The sequence below is a fragment of the Anastrepha obliqua genome, chromosome 1, assembly GCF_027943255.1.
Source record: "Anastrepha obliqua isolate idAnaObli1 chromosome 1, idAnaObli1_1.0, whole genome shotgun sequence".
NCBI lineage: Eukaryota > Metazoa > Arthropoda > Insecta > Diptera > Tephritidae > Anastrepha > Anastrepha obliqua.
In genome coordinates, this window is record NC_072892.1 from 173,092,974 (window position 1) to 173,112,174 (window position 19,201).

General features: G+C 38.7%; 1 protein-coding gene across 2 annotated transcripts in view; it reads right to left on the minus strand.

Moving 5' to 3' along the window:
• The window catches only part of LOC129241319 (uncharacterized), a 69,020-nt gene that overhangs the window by 21,770 nt on the left and 28,049 nt on the right, over window positions 1–19,201 (minus strand). For both annotated transcript variants that reach the window (XM_054877580.1, XM_054877588.1), the window contains exon 3: window positions 941–1,156. In XM_054877580.1, the coding sequence (XP_054733555.1) occupies window positions 941–1,156 (216 nt within the window). The remainder of the gene's footprint in view (window positions 1–940; window positions 1,157–19,201) is intronic.

The following is a 19,201-nucleotide window of genomic DNA, read 5'->3' on the forward strand; positions in this document are numbered from 1 at the left end:
TGCGTGCAAAACACAATTAAGTTTGGCGGGCGAAGTGTGCTTATCTGGGGCTGTTTTTCCTATAGCGGTATATCAGATCTGGTACATATTGAAGGAAAAATGACTGGAGAGTCCTACGCCAATATGCTAAGCACATTCTTAGAGCCCTCGGCACGAAGAATGGGTCTTGGACACAATTTCATCTATCAACAAGACAACGACCCCAAACATACCAGTCGCGTAGCAAAGGAATACTTTAGACAAAACTCAATAGAGCTTTTAGAATGGCCCGCTCAAAGCCCCGAATTAAATGCTATCGAGCACTTATGGCAATATTTAGACGAAAAAATCGATCGATCAAGTTGCCGCTCAAAGACAGCAGAATTTTTCAGAAACTGCAAGAGACCTGCAATAAAATACCTGAAGAGCTTCTTAAGAGATTAGTTCACAGTATGCCACGCCGCCTTTTGGCTGTAATTAACGCAAACGACGGCAACACTAAGTATTTTAGTCATTTGCATAACGTTATTACTTTTACTATTACTGGTAGGGTACAAGGGTACGCAAATTTTGTCGCTACAAGTTTCTGGGCATTTATAAAAAAAATTTGAAAATATATTAATATTTTGTTTTTGGATTTGATATATTTTGATTTGTGTTTTTGTAATGTTACTATATTATAAATAAATTAATAAGTTAATCGAAATTTGAATGATATATTGTAATAGAAAAAAATATTTGTGTTTGAATTTTCCCTTAGGTAGGGTATGCACACTTATGTCGGCCACTGTATATGCAGTATGTAGATATACCCTTATACATTTACATATACATATATACACATCATAATCATCCCTTCACAATACCTCACTTAAAAATTTAAATTTTGTTAATGGCAACACTCACTTTGGGAATTAAAAATATTTACAGGTTTTCACTAATTTGATATTTCTTTACTCACCAAAACTTTGACTGACCCATATGCCAACCATATCCAATTTCAGCAAAGTGTAGTATACGTGTTCGCCCTTTTCAATATTCATGAAGAGATGATAAACAAAGCTGCCACACCATGGCGCCACCGAACCGAAGAGGTGACAGAAGGATAAAAAGCGATATTCCTGCTCCCAAGGCATGAGGCCAGGCACAATTGCCAGAATGTAGAAAATCGGTATGGCTGTGGATAGTAGAAAAGGAAAAGCAAGAATTAGGCGGAGGTGAATAGGCGGGTATTTAAAAGCGAGAAAAATGTTATGAATGGGAAATCTGAAAACAATTCAATTATATTAACATATATGTACAATTATGTTTCTGAATAACTTTTTTATGAAATACAACAAAAATGAGTTCGAGTGATGGAAATCTTTATTTTGGCCTTTACACGCTACTTTGCTTGTCTGTTTGTATGCTGCAGCTGGCTTGTGCACAGATGTGAAATATGATTCATGTACGACGCCATTTGTAAATATTATAAATCTTCCGCTAGAGTGGCTAATTTTGCGCCACCTTGTACATTTTAAACTTTACAGCTGCAGTGATTGGTTAACTTAAATATTTGAGTACTAGGGGTATCAGAGTTACCAAGATGTAAGACTGATAAATCAGCTCGGTATTGCTACGGCGTGCGCCTTTAATGGCCAAATACAATTTTCCGAATAGGTAGAAACCACAGGGTGCTAAATCAGACGAATACGAATATGATTGATGGTTAAAATACGATTTCTAGTTAAAAAATCAATCACAAGAGTGGATCGATGAGATGGTGCGCTATCATGCAATAAGCGCCAGCTTCCTCCTTCGCAGTATTCAGGGCGAATTCGACGAATGCGACGCAACAAATGCTTAAAAACGCCAAGATAGAAGATTGCATTGACGGTTTGGCTCATTTGCACGAACTCCTTGTGGGCAATTCCCTTGAAATCGTAAAACAAATGAGCATCGACTTGATTTTTGACTCCTCCAAACGCGATTTTTTGGGTGGTGGCTCGTCTGGAGCCTTCCTTTCGGCACTTTGACGCTTAGTTTCAGGTGCATGCGGTAAAGGAAGTTCTCATCTTTTCTCGTCTCTTTAATGAGGTTTTTCGAGTGTTGAATTCTGAGCAATTTTTGGTCCTCAGTTAATTTATGCGGAATGAAACGTACACAGTCCTGCCGTAAGCCCAAATTATCAGTTAAAATGCGATAAATCGGTGTTTTGGAGATATTCAACTCCCATTCCATGAATTTCAACAATGATTTCGGTTAATTTTTGATAAATTTACGAACCATTTCGATGGAGTTTTCGGTGGTTACTGATTTTAGGGCGGCCCGTATGTTCATTGTCATTTATGTCCTCTCAACCATCTCTGAAACGTGTACACCACTCATGAACTCTGGCACAAGATAGATAATCATCGCTATCATAAACTTTTTTTTTTAATTATCAAGTCATTCCTAAAGTGCGCCTAAGCTTATGCAACTCTTTAAGAAAAAAATAATCTGAATAGGTGCTTAAATATTTCAAACACTGTAACCACTTCATAAGTAGATTGGGACATAAAAATATAGGGCCAGGACAGGGAATGATATTGCGAAAAAATCATGAAAATTCACGGACCGGCTCACAAAACTTTAAATCATAATATAATCACTAAATATTTACAAACATGTAAGTTGTCTTCCTTTTGTTTGTTTTGTATTATTATTATTAAGGTGCCTGACGTCACACTTGGCAAAATGGCAAAAAATAATCTGACGATGGGGAATGGCGTCTTCCTACTATACATTCAGAAGGTTCGCCTTGCAGGTGCACACCCACAGGGTTATCGGTCTTGAGTTAAGCGTGAAACTTAAACTACTAGGTTGTTCAATAAGTTTTACGGTTCGAAAAGAAAAACACAATTTTATGGTTTGAAATAAACTTTATTATTCAGTATCCTGTTCCTTTGATGTTCAGGTTCTTCCAAGGAGATTCCAGTTTATGAATTCCATACCTGAAGTGAGAAAATGGAAGCTGTTATGACCTCATAATTTGATGAAAAACGCTTTCCTCGCAGGAATTCTTTTAGGTCTGAAAATAGATGGAAGTCCTGGAGGCAAAATCTGGGGAAGAGTGTATGCTCCAATTTCGAAGAAACTTTAATTCATGGGTTTTAGTCATTGTCATTGGCGCATTGCGCTGACGAAATGATTTTTTTCTTTTGCAAACTGGATCTTTTTTCACGAATTTTTTTTTTCAGCTGATCTAAAGGGTTACAATAATATTCAGAATTTATTGTTTTAGCCGTTTACAAGTAAAACATAAAATTTCTTTCGCAAAAAATGTATGCTAACTCCGTCTTGGCCGATTTTTGTACACGCACTCGTTTTGGAGCTGATTAACCAAGTTTAAACCACTCTTTAGCCTCCTGTTTGGATTAAGGATCATGGTGATAGACCGAAGTCTTATTCATAGGGATGAATCGACGCACAAAATCCATTTTATCATTCGAAAATGCTCTAAATGTTGCTGAGAAAGTCGCATTCGAATGTATTTTTGTTCCATTGTTAGCGAATGCGGCACCTATAGGATTTTTGCTAAACCTCTTTCAGTCATTCGATGATTTTTCAATACGACACCCTGTATTTTTTCTATGATTTCTAGTGCTGTTGCTGTTTTTGGTCATCCTTGATGTGGATCATCTTCAAGGCTTAACTGATGGTGAAAAGTCCCTCTACACTTTCAACATTCATTCATAAATTTCCGTTGCTTTTAAACCTTCCAAAAATAAAAATTCGATTACTACACAATACTTAATATAATACTATAGGGTTTTCGAAACAGAGGTGTTATTTTGATATTCAAAGAAAAATACTATTTTTTAATATAAATGATCGCGTGTTTATTTCATTATAAAGAGGAAGGTATGCCGTTAATAGTGGAAAATAATATCAGGCAAATGACCACCACGACCACGCTTCCAGGACAATATCCTTTTCATGAAATTTTCCATAACCGAATTGCAAAGTGGCTGCCCTATGTCCTCGATAGCCTCACGAATTCCATCTTAGAGGTCTTGAATCCAGCCTGGGCTGTTGGCGTAGACCTTCTCTTTCACGTGGCCTCAAAGAAAAAAGGGACAAGGTCTTAAATCACAAGATCTCGGTGGCCAATTGTGATCACCTACGGCAACTTTTCCCGTAAAAGATCAATGGTTTCGTTGCTTGTGTGGCACGTATCCATCCAATTACGGCCATAAAAAATCGTTAATCATCTCTCGATAGCGCAATCTATTACACCAATAACACCTATTATTGGAAAACCCTTTACTAAGTCGATACAATGGCTCCGATTGACGGCTAGCTTATTACACTGCTTATATGTAGTTACTAGATAAAGTACGAGTAACTGAAAAGAGGAGACACCGCAAAGCACCCACCTTTGGAAATAAGGGAGTCGATCAAGCTCAGAACTTGCTCTAAAAGGCCAAAGCTACCAAGGAACCGATAGTGGACGCATGTGAGGTTTGCGCGATGATAAACCCAATTTGTAATACGAATTGACAGCAAAACGTTTTTCACTCCAAAACTAAAACAATTCCAAACGATTTTTGAATATTTCTAAAGAAACTAATAATTTTGTCAAATTTCATCATAATCATCGGTTTCTGTTTCTCCCACTGGAGCATAGGGCCTCGGTAAAACACCTCCATCTGATTATAATTTTTGCAAGAAGCTTGATTTCGCGCCTGATTCTTCAATTTCCTTCTGGACAATTCTCCTCCAAGATATTTTTGGACACCCAACCTTGCGAGCACCTTGTGGATTCCAATCCAATGCTAGACGACAGATTTCATTTGCGTTCTTGCGAAGCGTATGCCCAATCCACCTCCACTTTCGCAGTTTTACCATGTGAGCTACCGGCTGGATTTTGCACCTCTCGTATAGATCGTCGTTACTTATAGTGTTGGGCCACCAGATCTTCAATATTCTGCGTAAACATCAGTTCACACAGCTTTGAATTTTGTTTTCGATCCAATTATTTATGAGCCAGATTTCCGATCCATACAAGAGTACTGCTACTGCATTTGTCTTAAAGATCCGTAATTTTGAATGTACGCTGAGGATGCTCTAAGACCAGATAGCTAGGAGCTGTGCATAAGCGCCATTCGCTTTGTTTATTCTGGCGATAATGTCTAACTTCGCACTACAACGTTGATCACCATTTAAGAGGAACAGGCGGCTGCTAGTTGATAGAATTTTCATGGCATTCATTTTCTCGGGATTTTTTTAGCCCTGCATTCAATTAAGTTGAGAACAGATCGTCAATTTTGTTCTGTATGTAGGTGTGTTTGACGGAGAGAAGGCATACTATATATCATCAGCGTAGGCAAGGTCTTCGAGTTGTTCATAGAAGTTCCAATAAATATCTCCTCCTTACCCCTCAATACAGCTTTTTAGTATATCATCAATAGCAAGTAAAAATAATAAAGGAGACAGCAGGCAACCTTGCCGTACACCAGCAGTGGTAGAAATGCTTTCCGACAGATTACCATTGTGCAAAATCTTGTCAAATTGTCAAATGTAAACTGCTATAAACACATCATTTACGTCATGTCCAACAATTAGGGATGTCGGAAGAATATCGATGCTTCGAAAATATCGAAGTTTTTCTTGGATATATCATAAATATTCCTCTCAATTTTTTTGAAAACTGGCATCTCTTGTACATTGAACCACCATTTCTGTTTTTTAATTGTGCAAAAGGAAAAGTGAATTGGACCAAAAAATTTAAGTAGGTAAAAAAACTGTGATTATGAATTATTTTTAGAAAAACTCTTGATTGCAGATTTATTATCCACCCCATTCAAGCAGATTCAGTTTCAGAAGTGATGAAATATCCGTAAGTAGTTCAGATTTTTTGGAGTCTTTCTTATGATCATCGCTCGATTTTCTCGATTTTTTTTAATTTCGATTTTTTTTCCGATCAGGCCCAGATTACCTATAAATAAAACTAATTTCTCTTGTTCAATTGATTTTAGATGAATCTCCAAGGACTTGTAATGATCCCCGCAAGGGACTTCTGGAGAAACGGGCTCCACACAAGCAGCGATAACTTTTACAATTATTAATTTTTTTTTTGTAATTTTACAAAAAATTTTTTTTTTGTAATGTTGCTAAAGTCAATCGAAATGATGTATTAATGCTATGTTTTCATTTTTATAAAATAAAGCAATTGACTAGCAGAAAAAGTTATTAAAAACCACCAATCAGCCTCTGACTACCCCTAACCCCTTAAATATATGAATGTTAATAATTTCAAAGGTTTTAGGAAAAAGTTATTGACCTGATTCAACAGAAACATAATTAGCTCAGTTATAGCAAGTAATTGTAATAATAGTCTACAATTCTAGTAATGATAAGATTGCAAATTTTATTCTTAGAACAGCATCTAAAAATAAAATAAAATTTAAATTGCTATTCACTTGTCTGAACAATCAGAGTGTTCAACTAAAATAATTCTAAAAAATACTTTTTCCACAGCAAAATCTCACTTCTGGAGTTTCACATACAAACGTTTGGCTATAAAACTCGAAGAAGTATGTTGGCTTTATCGTTGTTGGGTTTTGCAACCATTTTTATGTATGCCTGATTTCTGATATTTTCCTTAATTCGCTTGCTAGCCAAGAACATAAATCCGATATAGTTTCAATCAAGGTCAAGCTTCAGATAACATAAAAACCAATTACTTTTCAGAGGTCACTCGAGCTCTGTTCTTCTGGCGAGACTGCTGCTAAATGTGCACTATTTTTATGTGTGTGGTGCCATTTTATTTTGGTTTACTTATGCATACACATACATATGCACTTACTACTACGACTGTGACCACGCGCGCGTTGTCCTAGTGTGCATCCGAACAAGCAAAGGTCAAGGCTTGGCAGTAAGTTTCCTTTTGCTATTTAGCCATTCACTTTCTACTTCCTTTCCTTTTTGCTGGATGCGGCATTTTTGTGCACTACTGTGTGTTTTTATTGCATTCAACGGGGAGGTAAAAACCATCTAAGCGAGCCAAATGGAAGTTATGAGAGTAAAATGAAATGCGTTTAGCTGGGTGGTTGCAATAAAAATGTCGTGGTTGTGGTCATTAAAGTATGAATGGATGCGTAAACGTAGATTTCATAAACACTTTAAGGGGGTTTTATTTTTTTAAAGATATGAGATGTAACTCTAAAATTATTATTGCCTTTGTTGACAGTTTAAAAGCAAGCCCAAGTACCCATTTAAGGTATTCAGATTGGCCATCGTTTCACAATATTGGGCATAATTAGTTTTTTTGAGAAATCGACTTAGACAGTTTTTTTTACAATACAACGACTTATATTTCTAACAAAACTTTTAATTTCTATTCGTAAAATTAACGAAATACAGCGTTCAAAAAAAATATTCGACATAAGTAATAAAGTTTATTATTGTTAATAAAAAACTGTTAAATGTTTAAATTTAACAAAAAAAAAAGGAAACTTTGTGGTTTTATTAAGGAATCAAAATGTAATATTCAATACAAAAAATGGGGTTTCAAAACAAAAATGTAAAAAAATTCATGACTTAAAAAATAAATAACAAGAAGCAAGCAAAAAAAGTATTCGACATTGGTAATATTTTTAAAATGTATTAATGATACTACAACTTTAGTAGCGAATTGCTTTTCCTTGCCGGTGTATGACCTCTCTCAAACGATCTGGCATAGTTTTGACCAATGTTTGGGTATATTCTGTGTCAATTTGGCTTCATTCCTCCTGCAGCATGACTTTCATGTGGTTCTTGTTAGAGAACTTGCGATTTCGGATTTTTGTTCCAAATGACTCCAAAGGTGTTCAATTGGGTTAAGATCTGGAGACTGTGGCGGCGTTTTTATTATTTTTGGACAATTATAGAGCAGCCAAAGCTTTGTATTAATCGCGCTATGTTTGGTGTCATTGTCCTGATGGTTGGTTTGTTGGTGGTTGGTTAGAGTGATGATTCATCCAGAATCCAACTAGCACTTCCGCACCATTTTGTTGCCACATCCTCGTTACCAACTTGTTTAACAGGTTTAACAGTTACTTACAGCAAGATTATGTCCAGGTTGCCCCTTGCAGTCTGTGATGCAGATTAATTTGGACAACCTTTAAAACCATTTTTATTGATTTGTTTTCCTAGGTTCGGCGTCATTTAACTGGATGCCAGTCTGCAGTTCTCTGGTGCCGTCGACCTCATCCAGCTCCTCCTCCGGATTTGCAGAACGGACTATCTTCTGCTGGGCCTTCCGTATGCCGAACCGAAGATTACTTTCCACTTTTTGCAGTGGTTCTAGGCTTTCTTCAGTGATTTGAAGGAGGAACGGCACGCTGTGGTTTTGCGGAGCCTCCGCTTTGATGATCGATCAATCGGCCATCGGCACTGAGCGGTTGTGAGCCTGGAGATAGGGAATTGACTGATTGGATTCAAACTCCATGTTTGGTATCCAGATGCGAGCCCTCGGCCTTCGTGGTATCTCGCTGGCTGGAATCAGCTTGAGCCTCAAGCCCTCCCAGCTGCTCTGAATTTCGCCAATCGCTTTTGTCAGGAAATGCAATGAGTACTGGTCATGACCCTCCGGGTTCGCCATGACATGGTCGACGATTATGTGAGACAGCCGTTCCTCAATCTCCGACCATTTGTCAAGCACAGGTTTGCCGCGGTTGGAAGTTTCGTCCACCAGTGCCATTTGAAGATGGTCCCGTGCCATCTCGCTGAATTGTTTGGTAGGTTTGGAAACAACCGCACCCTGATCTGAGATCTTGTGCTTCTTAGTAGCCCTCTTGTTTTCGTCTTGCGAACGGTTACGTTTTTTGGCTTCTGTCGTTTTATTTATAGTTGTTGGCGTGCTATGGCCCATAGCTTTACCCTCAACTGTTTCCTGGCTAGAGGCCAGGAGCTCATCCTCCGCATAGATGCGTTCGTCTGCCTTCCCGTCACTTTGTCCGTCTGTTTTTCGCCACTGCCCGATTTTTCTATTTTGTTTGTTTTCATCATCTGGTTCGTACGGTCACCTGCCCCGTCCAGGGAGCTGCGCATGTCGCCATGCGCGGTGACCAAAGAGGAATAAGGGGAAATAACCGGCCAACCATGGCAGCGCCCCATACCATGGCAAGGCTACCGTTACAACCTGAGGCGGTCTGATATCAGGAGGGCTCCGTTCGAAGACAGCCTTATTTAGCCCCCGGCTGCCAAACCCACCCAATAGGCACGGGTCGCATTACACTTTGGGTTGAAGGAGTTTTTTTAACGAAGTTTACGTCTTGTCCTGATAGAATTTAAATCTATTTGACAGAGCCAATTTTTCTGCGCTTGGCTGTATATTTTGCTTTAGCAGATCAATATACTTTCGGTGGTCCATATTCTCATCAATAAATGCTAAACTGCCAACACCTGATGCCGCCATGCACCCCCATACCATAACACCACCTCCACCATGTTTTACCGTTGGTACCATATTTTTTTCTTCCAAGTCACCCATCCAAAACTCAATGGGCTTATTTACGTGTTCCTTCGCAAAGTCTAATCTTATCTTCCTATTTTTCTTCGAAATGTGTGGTTTCTCTCTGGCTGATCGCGCATGGAAGTCATATTTTCTTAGCATATTTCTTATTGTTTGGGAAGTAACAGATACGCCTATGTGCTCCTCAGTGAATTTTGCCAAAACCGTGGCACTACTTTTCGGATCTTTTCTCACTTCCTGCACGATTCACCGTTCATCTATTTCCGTAAGCTTGCGAGGTCGAACAGTCCTTTCCTTGTTTATCAGAGTGTTTTCTGTCTTGAATTTTTTTATGATATAATGAACAGTAGTTCTTGGTTTCTGAACAATTCCTGCTTTGCTTTTTTCGGTCTTTCCTAATTTATAATGATGTATTATTAAATTTCTTACATCTGGAGAAGTTTCTTTGCTTTTACGTCCCATCTTCGTGATCACTTTCACAAAAATAAGTAAACAATGCTTGTAAATAATAAACAAGAATTCTAACGGTATTTTTGCCAACAACAACAGCAAATAATACAAAATACATATTCACTATAAAAGAAAAACAACGGTTGTCGAATAAATTTTTTGCTTTGGAAAATGTGCTATCGTATCCTAAAAGATGACTGAGTGTTAAAATGTGAAATATTGGTTAATTTTATAACGGTATTTTCTGAACTTTCTCAAAATCTCCTTCTAAGCCATCACTATAAGAAATATAAAATTATGAGCCCCAAAGTACTCCTTTGGTTATGCACGACATGAGAAATATGTAAGGACTTTCCTAATAATATATATTATACTTTTAGATAACATTTTTAAGAAGAACGAAAGTAATATTGTAAAAATAAAACATCCTGGTTGGTTGGGTTGGTTGGTTAAAGTGGTGATTCTTCCAGAATCCAACTAGCGCTTTCGCGCCATTTTGTTGCCACATCCTCGTTGCCAACTTGTTTAACGGTTTTTTACAGCATAACTATATCCAGTCTGTGCGGTTAAGGAACCTTATTAGGTTGTTAACGTCGACGCCAGATAGTTGCTCGAGATTCTCGAACAGCGGTTGGCCCAGGGTTAACAGTCTGTCCTTCCATAGAGCAGGGCATTCACAGAGGAAATGGAAGATTGTCTCCTTTTTCTCCGGTTGTTTGCAACTGTGACAGTATGTATTGTGAGGGATACCCATTTTGGCTGCTTGTTCTCCGATAGACCAAAAGCCAGTTATGACCGCCGTTAGTCTCCAGGCATCCCGTCGTTTCATTCTTATTAATGCCGACGATTGCTTGAGGTTGTAGGTGGGCCATAACGTTCTGCTAATATTGCATTTCGTCTGGACTTTCCACCTACAGTCAGCGATTCGGAGGTATTTTTGGGAAATTGTGCTCTTGACTGCACCTAATGGTGGGAGTACCAATTCTGCAAGAGCGTTATTCATGGCAGATCCCCCTCTTGCCAGTTCATCTGCTTTTTCGTTACCTTCAATGTTCCGATGTCCCGGGACCCAGATTAAGGTAACTTTATGGTTTTCACTCAAGATGGTGAGCCCATTTTACTTCCATCCGTATAGACTGTAGTGTCGAAGTTGTTTAGAGAGAATCCCTTCTGCAAATACATATGATCGCTCCTAGTCGGAGTACAGGGCGGCACAAGTGGCATACGACACACGGAATCGTCTTTGCTAAGCGAACTTTTAGTTGTACATATCTTTTTTGGCAAGTCTAACTAAACTAAGTTACCCTTATTGCGTTTTGAACATAGAGTAGTCTCAAGTTTGTTTTGCAAACTGTATGTAGCAACCTATCTTTCGCTGAAAATTTATTTAAAAATAGTGAAAATTTCGCATGAAAAACTTTGACGTATTTTCAACTTACGATCAATATGACTTTCGGTCAACAAAACTTTTACAACTTACAAACGCCAACCAATTCAACTCCCTTAAGTATATTTTTACTGCATTCCCATTTTGGCCACTTGTCACAGTTGGAATCTTAACAGAAAGAAAACCAAAACAAATATAAACTACTGCGATTTGTCAAAGTGACAAATGCGCCATAGTGAACATTAAATTACACTTTATGCATTTACCTATTCCCTTACCTCAATTTGCTTTGACATTTGAAATGCTTCCAACCAAAACTACATTTAAGTTACATACAAACAAGTTGTATATGTATGTGTGGTTGAATGCATGTAGTTATTTATGCACTCACTTTGAATCGAAAGAGAATAAAGTATTAGCAAATTTAACACTTCCACCAAAATTTCGTGTAGCCCCGCTAGCGCGCTGAAGCTCAAGAATTTCGCTACGGAAAACTGATGATTGGATTTGAATTTGTTAATTTTTTGGATTCCAATGACATACCGTAAAAAATAAGTTCTCACAGAAAAAAAAACAAATTTTCTCAACAGATTTCTAACACACGCCAATTCAATAAATTTACACAAAAATAAATGTTAAATAAACGGGGATAAATAAATACATTTGTAAGTGGGGGCGAATCTGAGGCTGAGGAAGATTTATAATTTTTGCAAATGGCGTCAGACGTCTATCATATTTGACACTTGTGAAGTAGACAGCTGCAATATACAGCGCGTAAAGGTCAAAATAAAGACTCAGCAGGGAGCTAGAAATTAAGGATTTAAATTTGTGAAGGACAGTCATTTTAACTGACGAGTAAAAATTCCATCTCTTTGGCTCAGATGGAATGACTTGCGTGTGGCGGAAACCCAATACCGAGCTCTACAAAAGTCACATAAAGCCGATTGTGAAACAAGGTAACGTTGAGGCGTCTCCTGGAGTGGTTGAGAGAAAGATTATCCGGCAGATGTTTGGACCTTTGCACTTTGGTGCGGCGGATATAGCAGGCGATGGAACAATGAGCTGTATGAGAGTTAGCGGCTTCGTTGGCCAGGTCATGTCATTCGAATGAATGCAAACGTTCCGGCTCTGAAAGTATTCGATGCGATCCCAGTTGGTGGGAGCAAAGGAAAAGGAAGGCCTCCTCTACGTTGGAAAGATCAGGTGGAGAAGGGCTTGGCTTCGCTTGGTATTTGCAACTGGCGCCGGTTAGCACGAGAAAGAAACGACTGCTGCGCTTTGTTCAACTCGGCTAAAATCGCGTAAGCGGTTATCGCGCCAAACACGAAGAAGAAGATCAAACAAGGTGGCGGCACAGTGTAATTGTATGGGCGTGTATGTCAGCAGCCGGTGTCTGGAATTTAGTCTTTGTTGAGGCTATTATGACCAAAACAATGTACCACAGTATATCAAAAGATCCCGGGACCCGGGAACATAGAAGGTAAAGAAAAAGCCGATGAACTGGCAAGGGGGGGATCTGCCATGAATAACGTTCTTGCAGAATCGGTATTCACACCAATAGGTGCAGTCAAGAATGCAATTTCCCAAAAATACCTTCGAATCGCAGATTGTAGATGGAGAGACTAGACGAAATGCAAAATCAGCAGGACGTTATGGCCCACCTACAACTTCAAGCAATCGTCGACATGAATTGTCGACATGAAACGACGGGACGCCTGTAGACTAACGGCAGTTATAACTGGCTTCTGGTCTATCGGAGAACCAGCCGCCAAAATGGGCATCCCTCACAACACATACTGTCATAGTTGTAAACAACCGCAGAAAAAGGAAACAATCTCCCACTTTCTCTGTGAATGCCCTGCTCTATGGAAGGACAGAATGTTAACCCTGGGCAAATCGCTGTTCGAGAGTCTCGAGCAACTGTCTGGTATAGGCGTCAACAGCCCAATAAGGTTCCTAAACTGCACAGATTGGATATAGTCTTGCTGTAAGTAACTGCTAAGCAAGTTGGTAACGAGGATGTGGCAACAAAATGGTGCGGAAGCAGTAGTTGGATTCTGGATGAATCACCACTCTAACCAACCAACCAATATCAAAAGATAACCTATTCCAAGATGCCGAGAAACTTGGAATACGTAAGATATCTGTTTCTACCAGGGCATAAATTATAAATTGGCCGTCGTCCGAAACATAAGTCGGCGAACGTACAGACATGGCTCACATGGAACTGTCCGCCAGACATGAACGTTATCGAGAATTTGTGGTCTTTATTGGCAACGAAAGTCCGTACGCACCACACCAGCAACAAAGATCAGCTGTAAAATGCAGTTTTGGAGAAGTGAAACAAAATCGGACCGGAAACTACAAAAAAAAACTAGTGGAATAAATGCCAGGAAGGCTTAAAGCTGTAATTAAGACCAAAGGATACCACACAAAGTACGTAATGCTCGATGTTAACAAGCGTTCATTGTTCAAAGCATCTTCCCCAAGCTGTGGAAAATGCAGAAGCTGACCCTAATTAGCAGGGGTAAAGGCGACCCAGTCTGTTCCCACGACAGTCGATTCTACGTCACCGGAACGACCCGGATTTATATCCGGCCAAGGACTGTCACTACAGCGCCATTTCCCTATATGCATGGGGAAAGTTTATGCTGCTATCATAACAAGAACAACAGCGACCCATCACAAGCGACAGGTTGGCTTGCTGGCAATACGGCCGATCGACCCTCGGTGCAATAGCGGAGGTGGTAAGCAGCGTAGACCGCACCCAATGTTATGCTCCTACCCGAGGCACATCACCGTCCTGCAGAAAGCTTGTTGCACGAAACGCCTTTACAATGGGCAGATATAATAAAAGTACTGCGAGCAAGGTTTTGAACACCTGCAAACCTTCTAAGGATCCTCCAGAGCTACCCCAGCGAGCGTGAACTTCTGTATGACACACCAGATGGTCAGAAAACTAAAGCGGTAACGAAAATGCCAGAAGACGCATACCTCGCGCGAGATGCGGACGATATAGCGGTGAACATATCAACGAGAAATATTGAGCATGACAGGAGGAAGCTGAACCAAATCATGTTAAGGACCCAATTTCGGATTGAAGGCTATGGCCTGGAACTCGCTAAATATAAGGCTAAAGAATTCCTGATGGCACGAGGGCTCATGCACTCGAGGTCGGCATGCAACTAGGCGACACATCTCTAGTGACTCAAAAAGCGGTGAAATACCTAGGCATTCAACTAGATTGCAGGCTTATGTTTTGGGCCCAGATACGGCACGCGGCTACTAAAGCACCGAAGATCACAGGATTGCTGAGCAGACTAATGGCGAACATTGGTGGACCAATCCCGAGTAAAAAAAGATTGATCCTGGCCACCACAAACGCAACACTTCTGTACGGCAGCGAAATATGGGGAGATCCGCTAAACTGCAAAACCATGCGCAAAGAAATGGAGGCTATACAACGAACAGCGGCACCCAGAATTGCTTCAGCGTACTGCACTGTTTCAGGCGCAGCAGTTTTTGTGATCAGCGGGGAGATAACTATCGACCTCATGGCTAGAAAATGATGGTCCCAGGAAAAAACAAGCTTCCCCTAAAGTCGTGGAAGGCAGATGCCAAACGATGTAGTGGTGGCAAAGTCGATGGGACACTGAATCAAGCGACAGATGGACAGCGCAGCTGAATCCTACAATAGCCAAAGGGGTTCAAAGGAACTTCGGTGAAGTAGACTACTTTATGGCTCAGTTCCTCTCGGGCCTCGGGATACGGAAATACGTATACCGCATGGGTAAGGTAAGCGATGACACCGAACACACGACAAATGGCTCGTGGAAATAGATGCTCTGATGGAGCAGATTGGCGACCAATGTGATAGGCAAGATGCTTGAACGCGAGGATAACCGGAGTGCTAGCCGCAAGATTCGTTGAAGACGTATTACGTGGAAAAAAGATAGACCTCGACGCAGTACAACAAAGCGTAGCCAGAGACATAAGACGATGAGACTATAACATGAAGCTGGCTACAACCATGGTGGGCCCAGACGTGGGTGAATGGAATAGAATTGGAAGGGAGTCTCCCCAGAAGAGGAGGGATTATTTTGGAGGCCACACGACGAAGTGGACGACGGTCGCTGTAAGTGCGAAGGCATTTTGAACCTTACCTCACTCACCAAAAAAAAAAAGAACGAAATGCCTTTTTAAATTAACTAATTCAACTTATTTCTAAGGAAAATGTACTCTGCGTGTAATAAATTGTGGATGTAATTTTGGACTGTTTTTGGTTTTTGATTTTTATGTTATTAAATAATAATTTAAAAAAATAAATGAAGTATTTTTTTTTATTTCAATTTTGTAGGAAAAGTTCGACGTTTAAGTTTTCTCAATATGCCCACTAGTTTTCGAAATATAGCATTCGAAGTTTTAGAACACGGTAGGCAGGAAGCATCGATAGGTTGCACAAAAATGTCGACAAAAACTGCAAGCTGGGTTGTATTTGTTGATGATTATAGGTGCAAAATCCGTTGGAATTGAAATCCTACCTGCTCCTTTTCAAAAGTTATTCATATTTTTATATTTCAGGTTGGGACAATTTGGAATAAATATCAAAAGTTATTTTCTAAATAGATATGTAAAAGTGTTGTATACTCAATACATGGTATATAATACGTATATCAATATTATGTAGTTATATTATATATAATAGTTACGATAAATGCCGCTAGGTGGCAGAGGGCACTCGAGTGCTTCCCGCAATAAAAAAGTACAGTTTAAACTATTAATATTCTTAGACTTTTTTTTGTCATTACCCAAGCTCTTGAATTTAAAGTAGTCATCTTTTAAATGCTTGTAGGTCTTTAAATCAAGATTTTTGTCATCACTGCTTATATAATTTTCCTCAATCATTTTATTATAACTTTTTAATTCATTTAATGTGACGAAGCAATAAGGGCAAGGGTAGAAAGCCGTTCCAATTTGCTGCCCATTGACCAATAGAACGAGCTTTAAATCTCCAACAAATTTAAATTTTATCTCATTGAGTTCCGTCAATTCAACCAAAATTTTAAAATTATCATAGGTCTCTTTAATCCGAGGCACTATGCCTAATAAAATCAATTTAAATACACTAGTCAACTTACGTTTATTTGCCATACTTCCACCAGTAAAGTAAGTTGAAACATTTTTACTTTTATCTAAGTCATTTTCTTTCAAGTCGTCTTCTGGAATTGATGGAAGAAATCTTGTCCTCCATCTGCCATTACTTTTATTTTTGATTGTTCAATATATTCAATGTTTCGATTTTCAAAGACAAAGTCTACGAGTTCTGATGCAGTAGCATACACAACTGGTCTCTGGTTAATATTATACCATCTTGGGATGTTTCGAATTCGTAGAAACCTTCTTTATAAATGTGTTCCAGGATATTAGATTTTTCATACAAATGTTGATTGTAATTCTTGGGACCTGAGTTTCTACCAGCAGAACTACGAATGAAGTTAGCCAATTTTTTCATATCATTTGTAGACGATACAGTATTAGCTTGGAAATTGTCTAATCTTTCGGCAGAAAATCTTAATTCTTTTTCTTGTTTTTTATTAACAGTTACCCGAACCTTCGATCCCAGAGTATTTAACACGAGCTCATCTTTATCTTCGTTATCATTGTTGGATATTTTTTTTTTCAAAATTTTAGTTATTATTTGGTTCTGCTATTTCTCGGGTAACTTTTGTACTATATTCAAAACATTCTTACGAGCATTAGAAGTAGAAGGAATGTGATATGCCTTTACCTATTTGTTGAAAACAACTGTTACATAACTCAGTAGAAGTTCTCGGCTTAGTTGCCTTTGCCTCATTTTTAGAAAGTAAATCTTTTTGTTGCGAAGTATCTGTAGAGAAATCCCTAATTTGACCTCTACCTTTTTTTTGTTTTTTGTGACTCGTAACTCGTGCTGTTAGACAGATGTAACAATTACAACTCATCGTTCTTGTTTCTTTTGATAATTGAAGATCCTCGTAATTGGGCATAGTTGGACAAGGTCTTTTGAAAATATCATTTCCATATTCATTTATAGTTAGTCGGCAAGAGCTACATAAACTTTAACTATTATAAATATTAAATTCACCATTAATGTGCTTTTCTATAACTTCAATATGTTTTTCAGATAGCAAGAAATGATGGGAAGGTTTATTTTGGAAAATAATTTTTTTCCCACAAAGAGCGCATACTTTTTGCGATTTTCTTCATGATCGCATTTATAAAGCGGATGCTGACTATTCACCCGACTATTCAGCTGACTATTCATTATTAATTACTCTTCTCATATAAGAATTTCTAAAACTAGAAAATACATTTGCCAGAAAACACTAATATTAATAGTTTAAACTGTACTTTTTTATTGCGGGAAGCACTCGAGTGCCCTCTGCCACCTAGCGGCATTTATCGTAACTATTATATATAATATAACTACATAATATTGATATACGTATTATATACCATGTATTGAGTATACAACACTTTTACATATCTATTTAGAAAATAACTTTTGATATTTATTCCAAATTGTCCCAACCTGAAATATAAAAATATGAATAACTTTTGAAAAGGAGCAGGTAGGATTTCAATTCCAACGGATTTTGCACCTATAATCATCAACAAATACAACCCAGTTTGCAGTTTTTGTCGACATTTTTGTGCAACCTATCGATGCTTCCTGCCTACCGTGAGAAGTAGCCACTGTAACTTTTCTAATGTCCCCTTGGCGTGTTATCCAGTTTAACCTAACATATGGATCTTTATTATTATTATTATTAAATTTATACTTTACAAATTAATTTATAAAATATATTTTGGCGACCCGGTTACTGGACCATTTTGCCTCGCAAGTGTGTTCATATTTCATGCAGCAGGTTGTGTTTTTTGAAGGCGCCGCTGAATACCGTCATCGTACCTTCCTTGCTGCAGTCTAGAATTGTAGTTAGATTGCTGCTGTAGCTCGTGATGGGGCAGTCCTTTAGGCTGTGTTCTATGCTAAGCTATCTCTTAATGGTCTGAGATACGATGTATGGAAGTTTGTCATGACAGTGGTTAAGCAATGAGTCACCGCGGCGAGTGGGATGTTAAAAGTTTGTTTCGCAGGTTTGATCTTTCTTTATTTCATATTCTTTGTACAACTAAAACGATTCAGTCTTGGCTAGGAATTCGTGAAAAAAAGCACCTTGCGCCTTTTCAGTGGAATTCTTAATTCTAACCATTCATTGAAAATCTCTACCATTTCTGACCCAGTCCATAATCATTTTGAATGCGGCCAAATGTCATCAACGAATCGATTTCATTACGCTCCTAGCCGTCTTTCAGACAAGCTCTGCAATCGACCAAAGCTACTCGGCAGTCTTCCCAAACTTTAATTTGTAAATTGCCTACAACCGCCAAAGAAAATATTCACTTTCGCTGTATCGTTCACTATCGTGTAACGCCGCTTCCATTAAAAACTTTCGGCTATTTTTAATTGTGAACGCTGAGCAGGAACGCAAAGTTTATTTCCAACACATTGCGCACATCTGCGGGATTGATTTCTGCTTAATTACGTATTACAAACGCACCTAAAGTGGTAGTTTCAAGCCTCCCATCCATGCATTGGTGAATGTAGTTTCGCCCTTCACTCGATTTTGACTGACGCATGCCATCACGCACATACTCGGCGTTGTTACTTTGCCAGATTTTTTGCTCATAAGTATAATTACACCTGCGGCACTGAGACCGACTGTGACTCATGCATGGGCGACAGCAGCAACAAAAGTAGCCAAAGTGGTAACGTTCTTAATGTAAAGCATAGCGGGTATAATTTTTTTCATTAAAAAATAATAAGAAAAATAAGAAATAGATTAACACTAAAAAATTAAAACAAG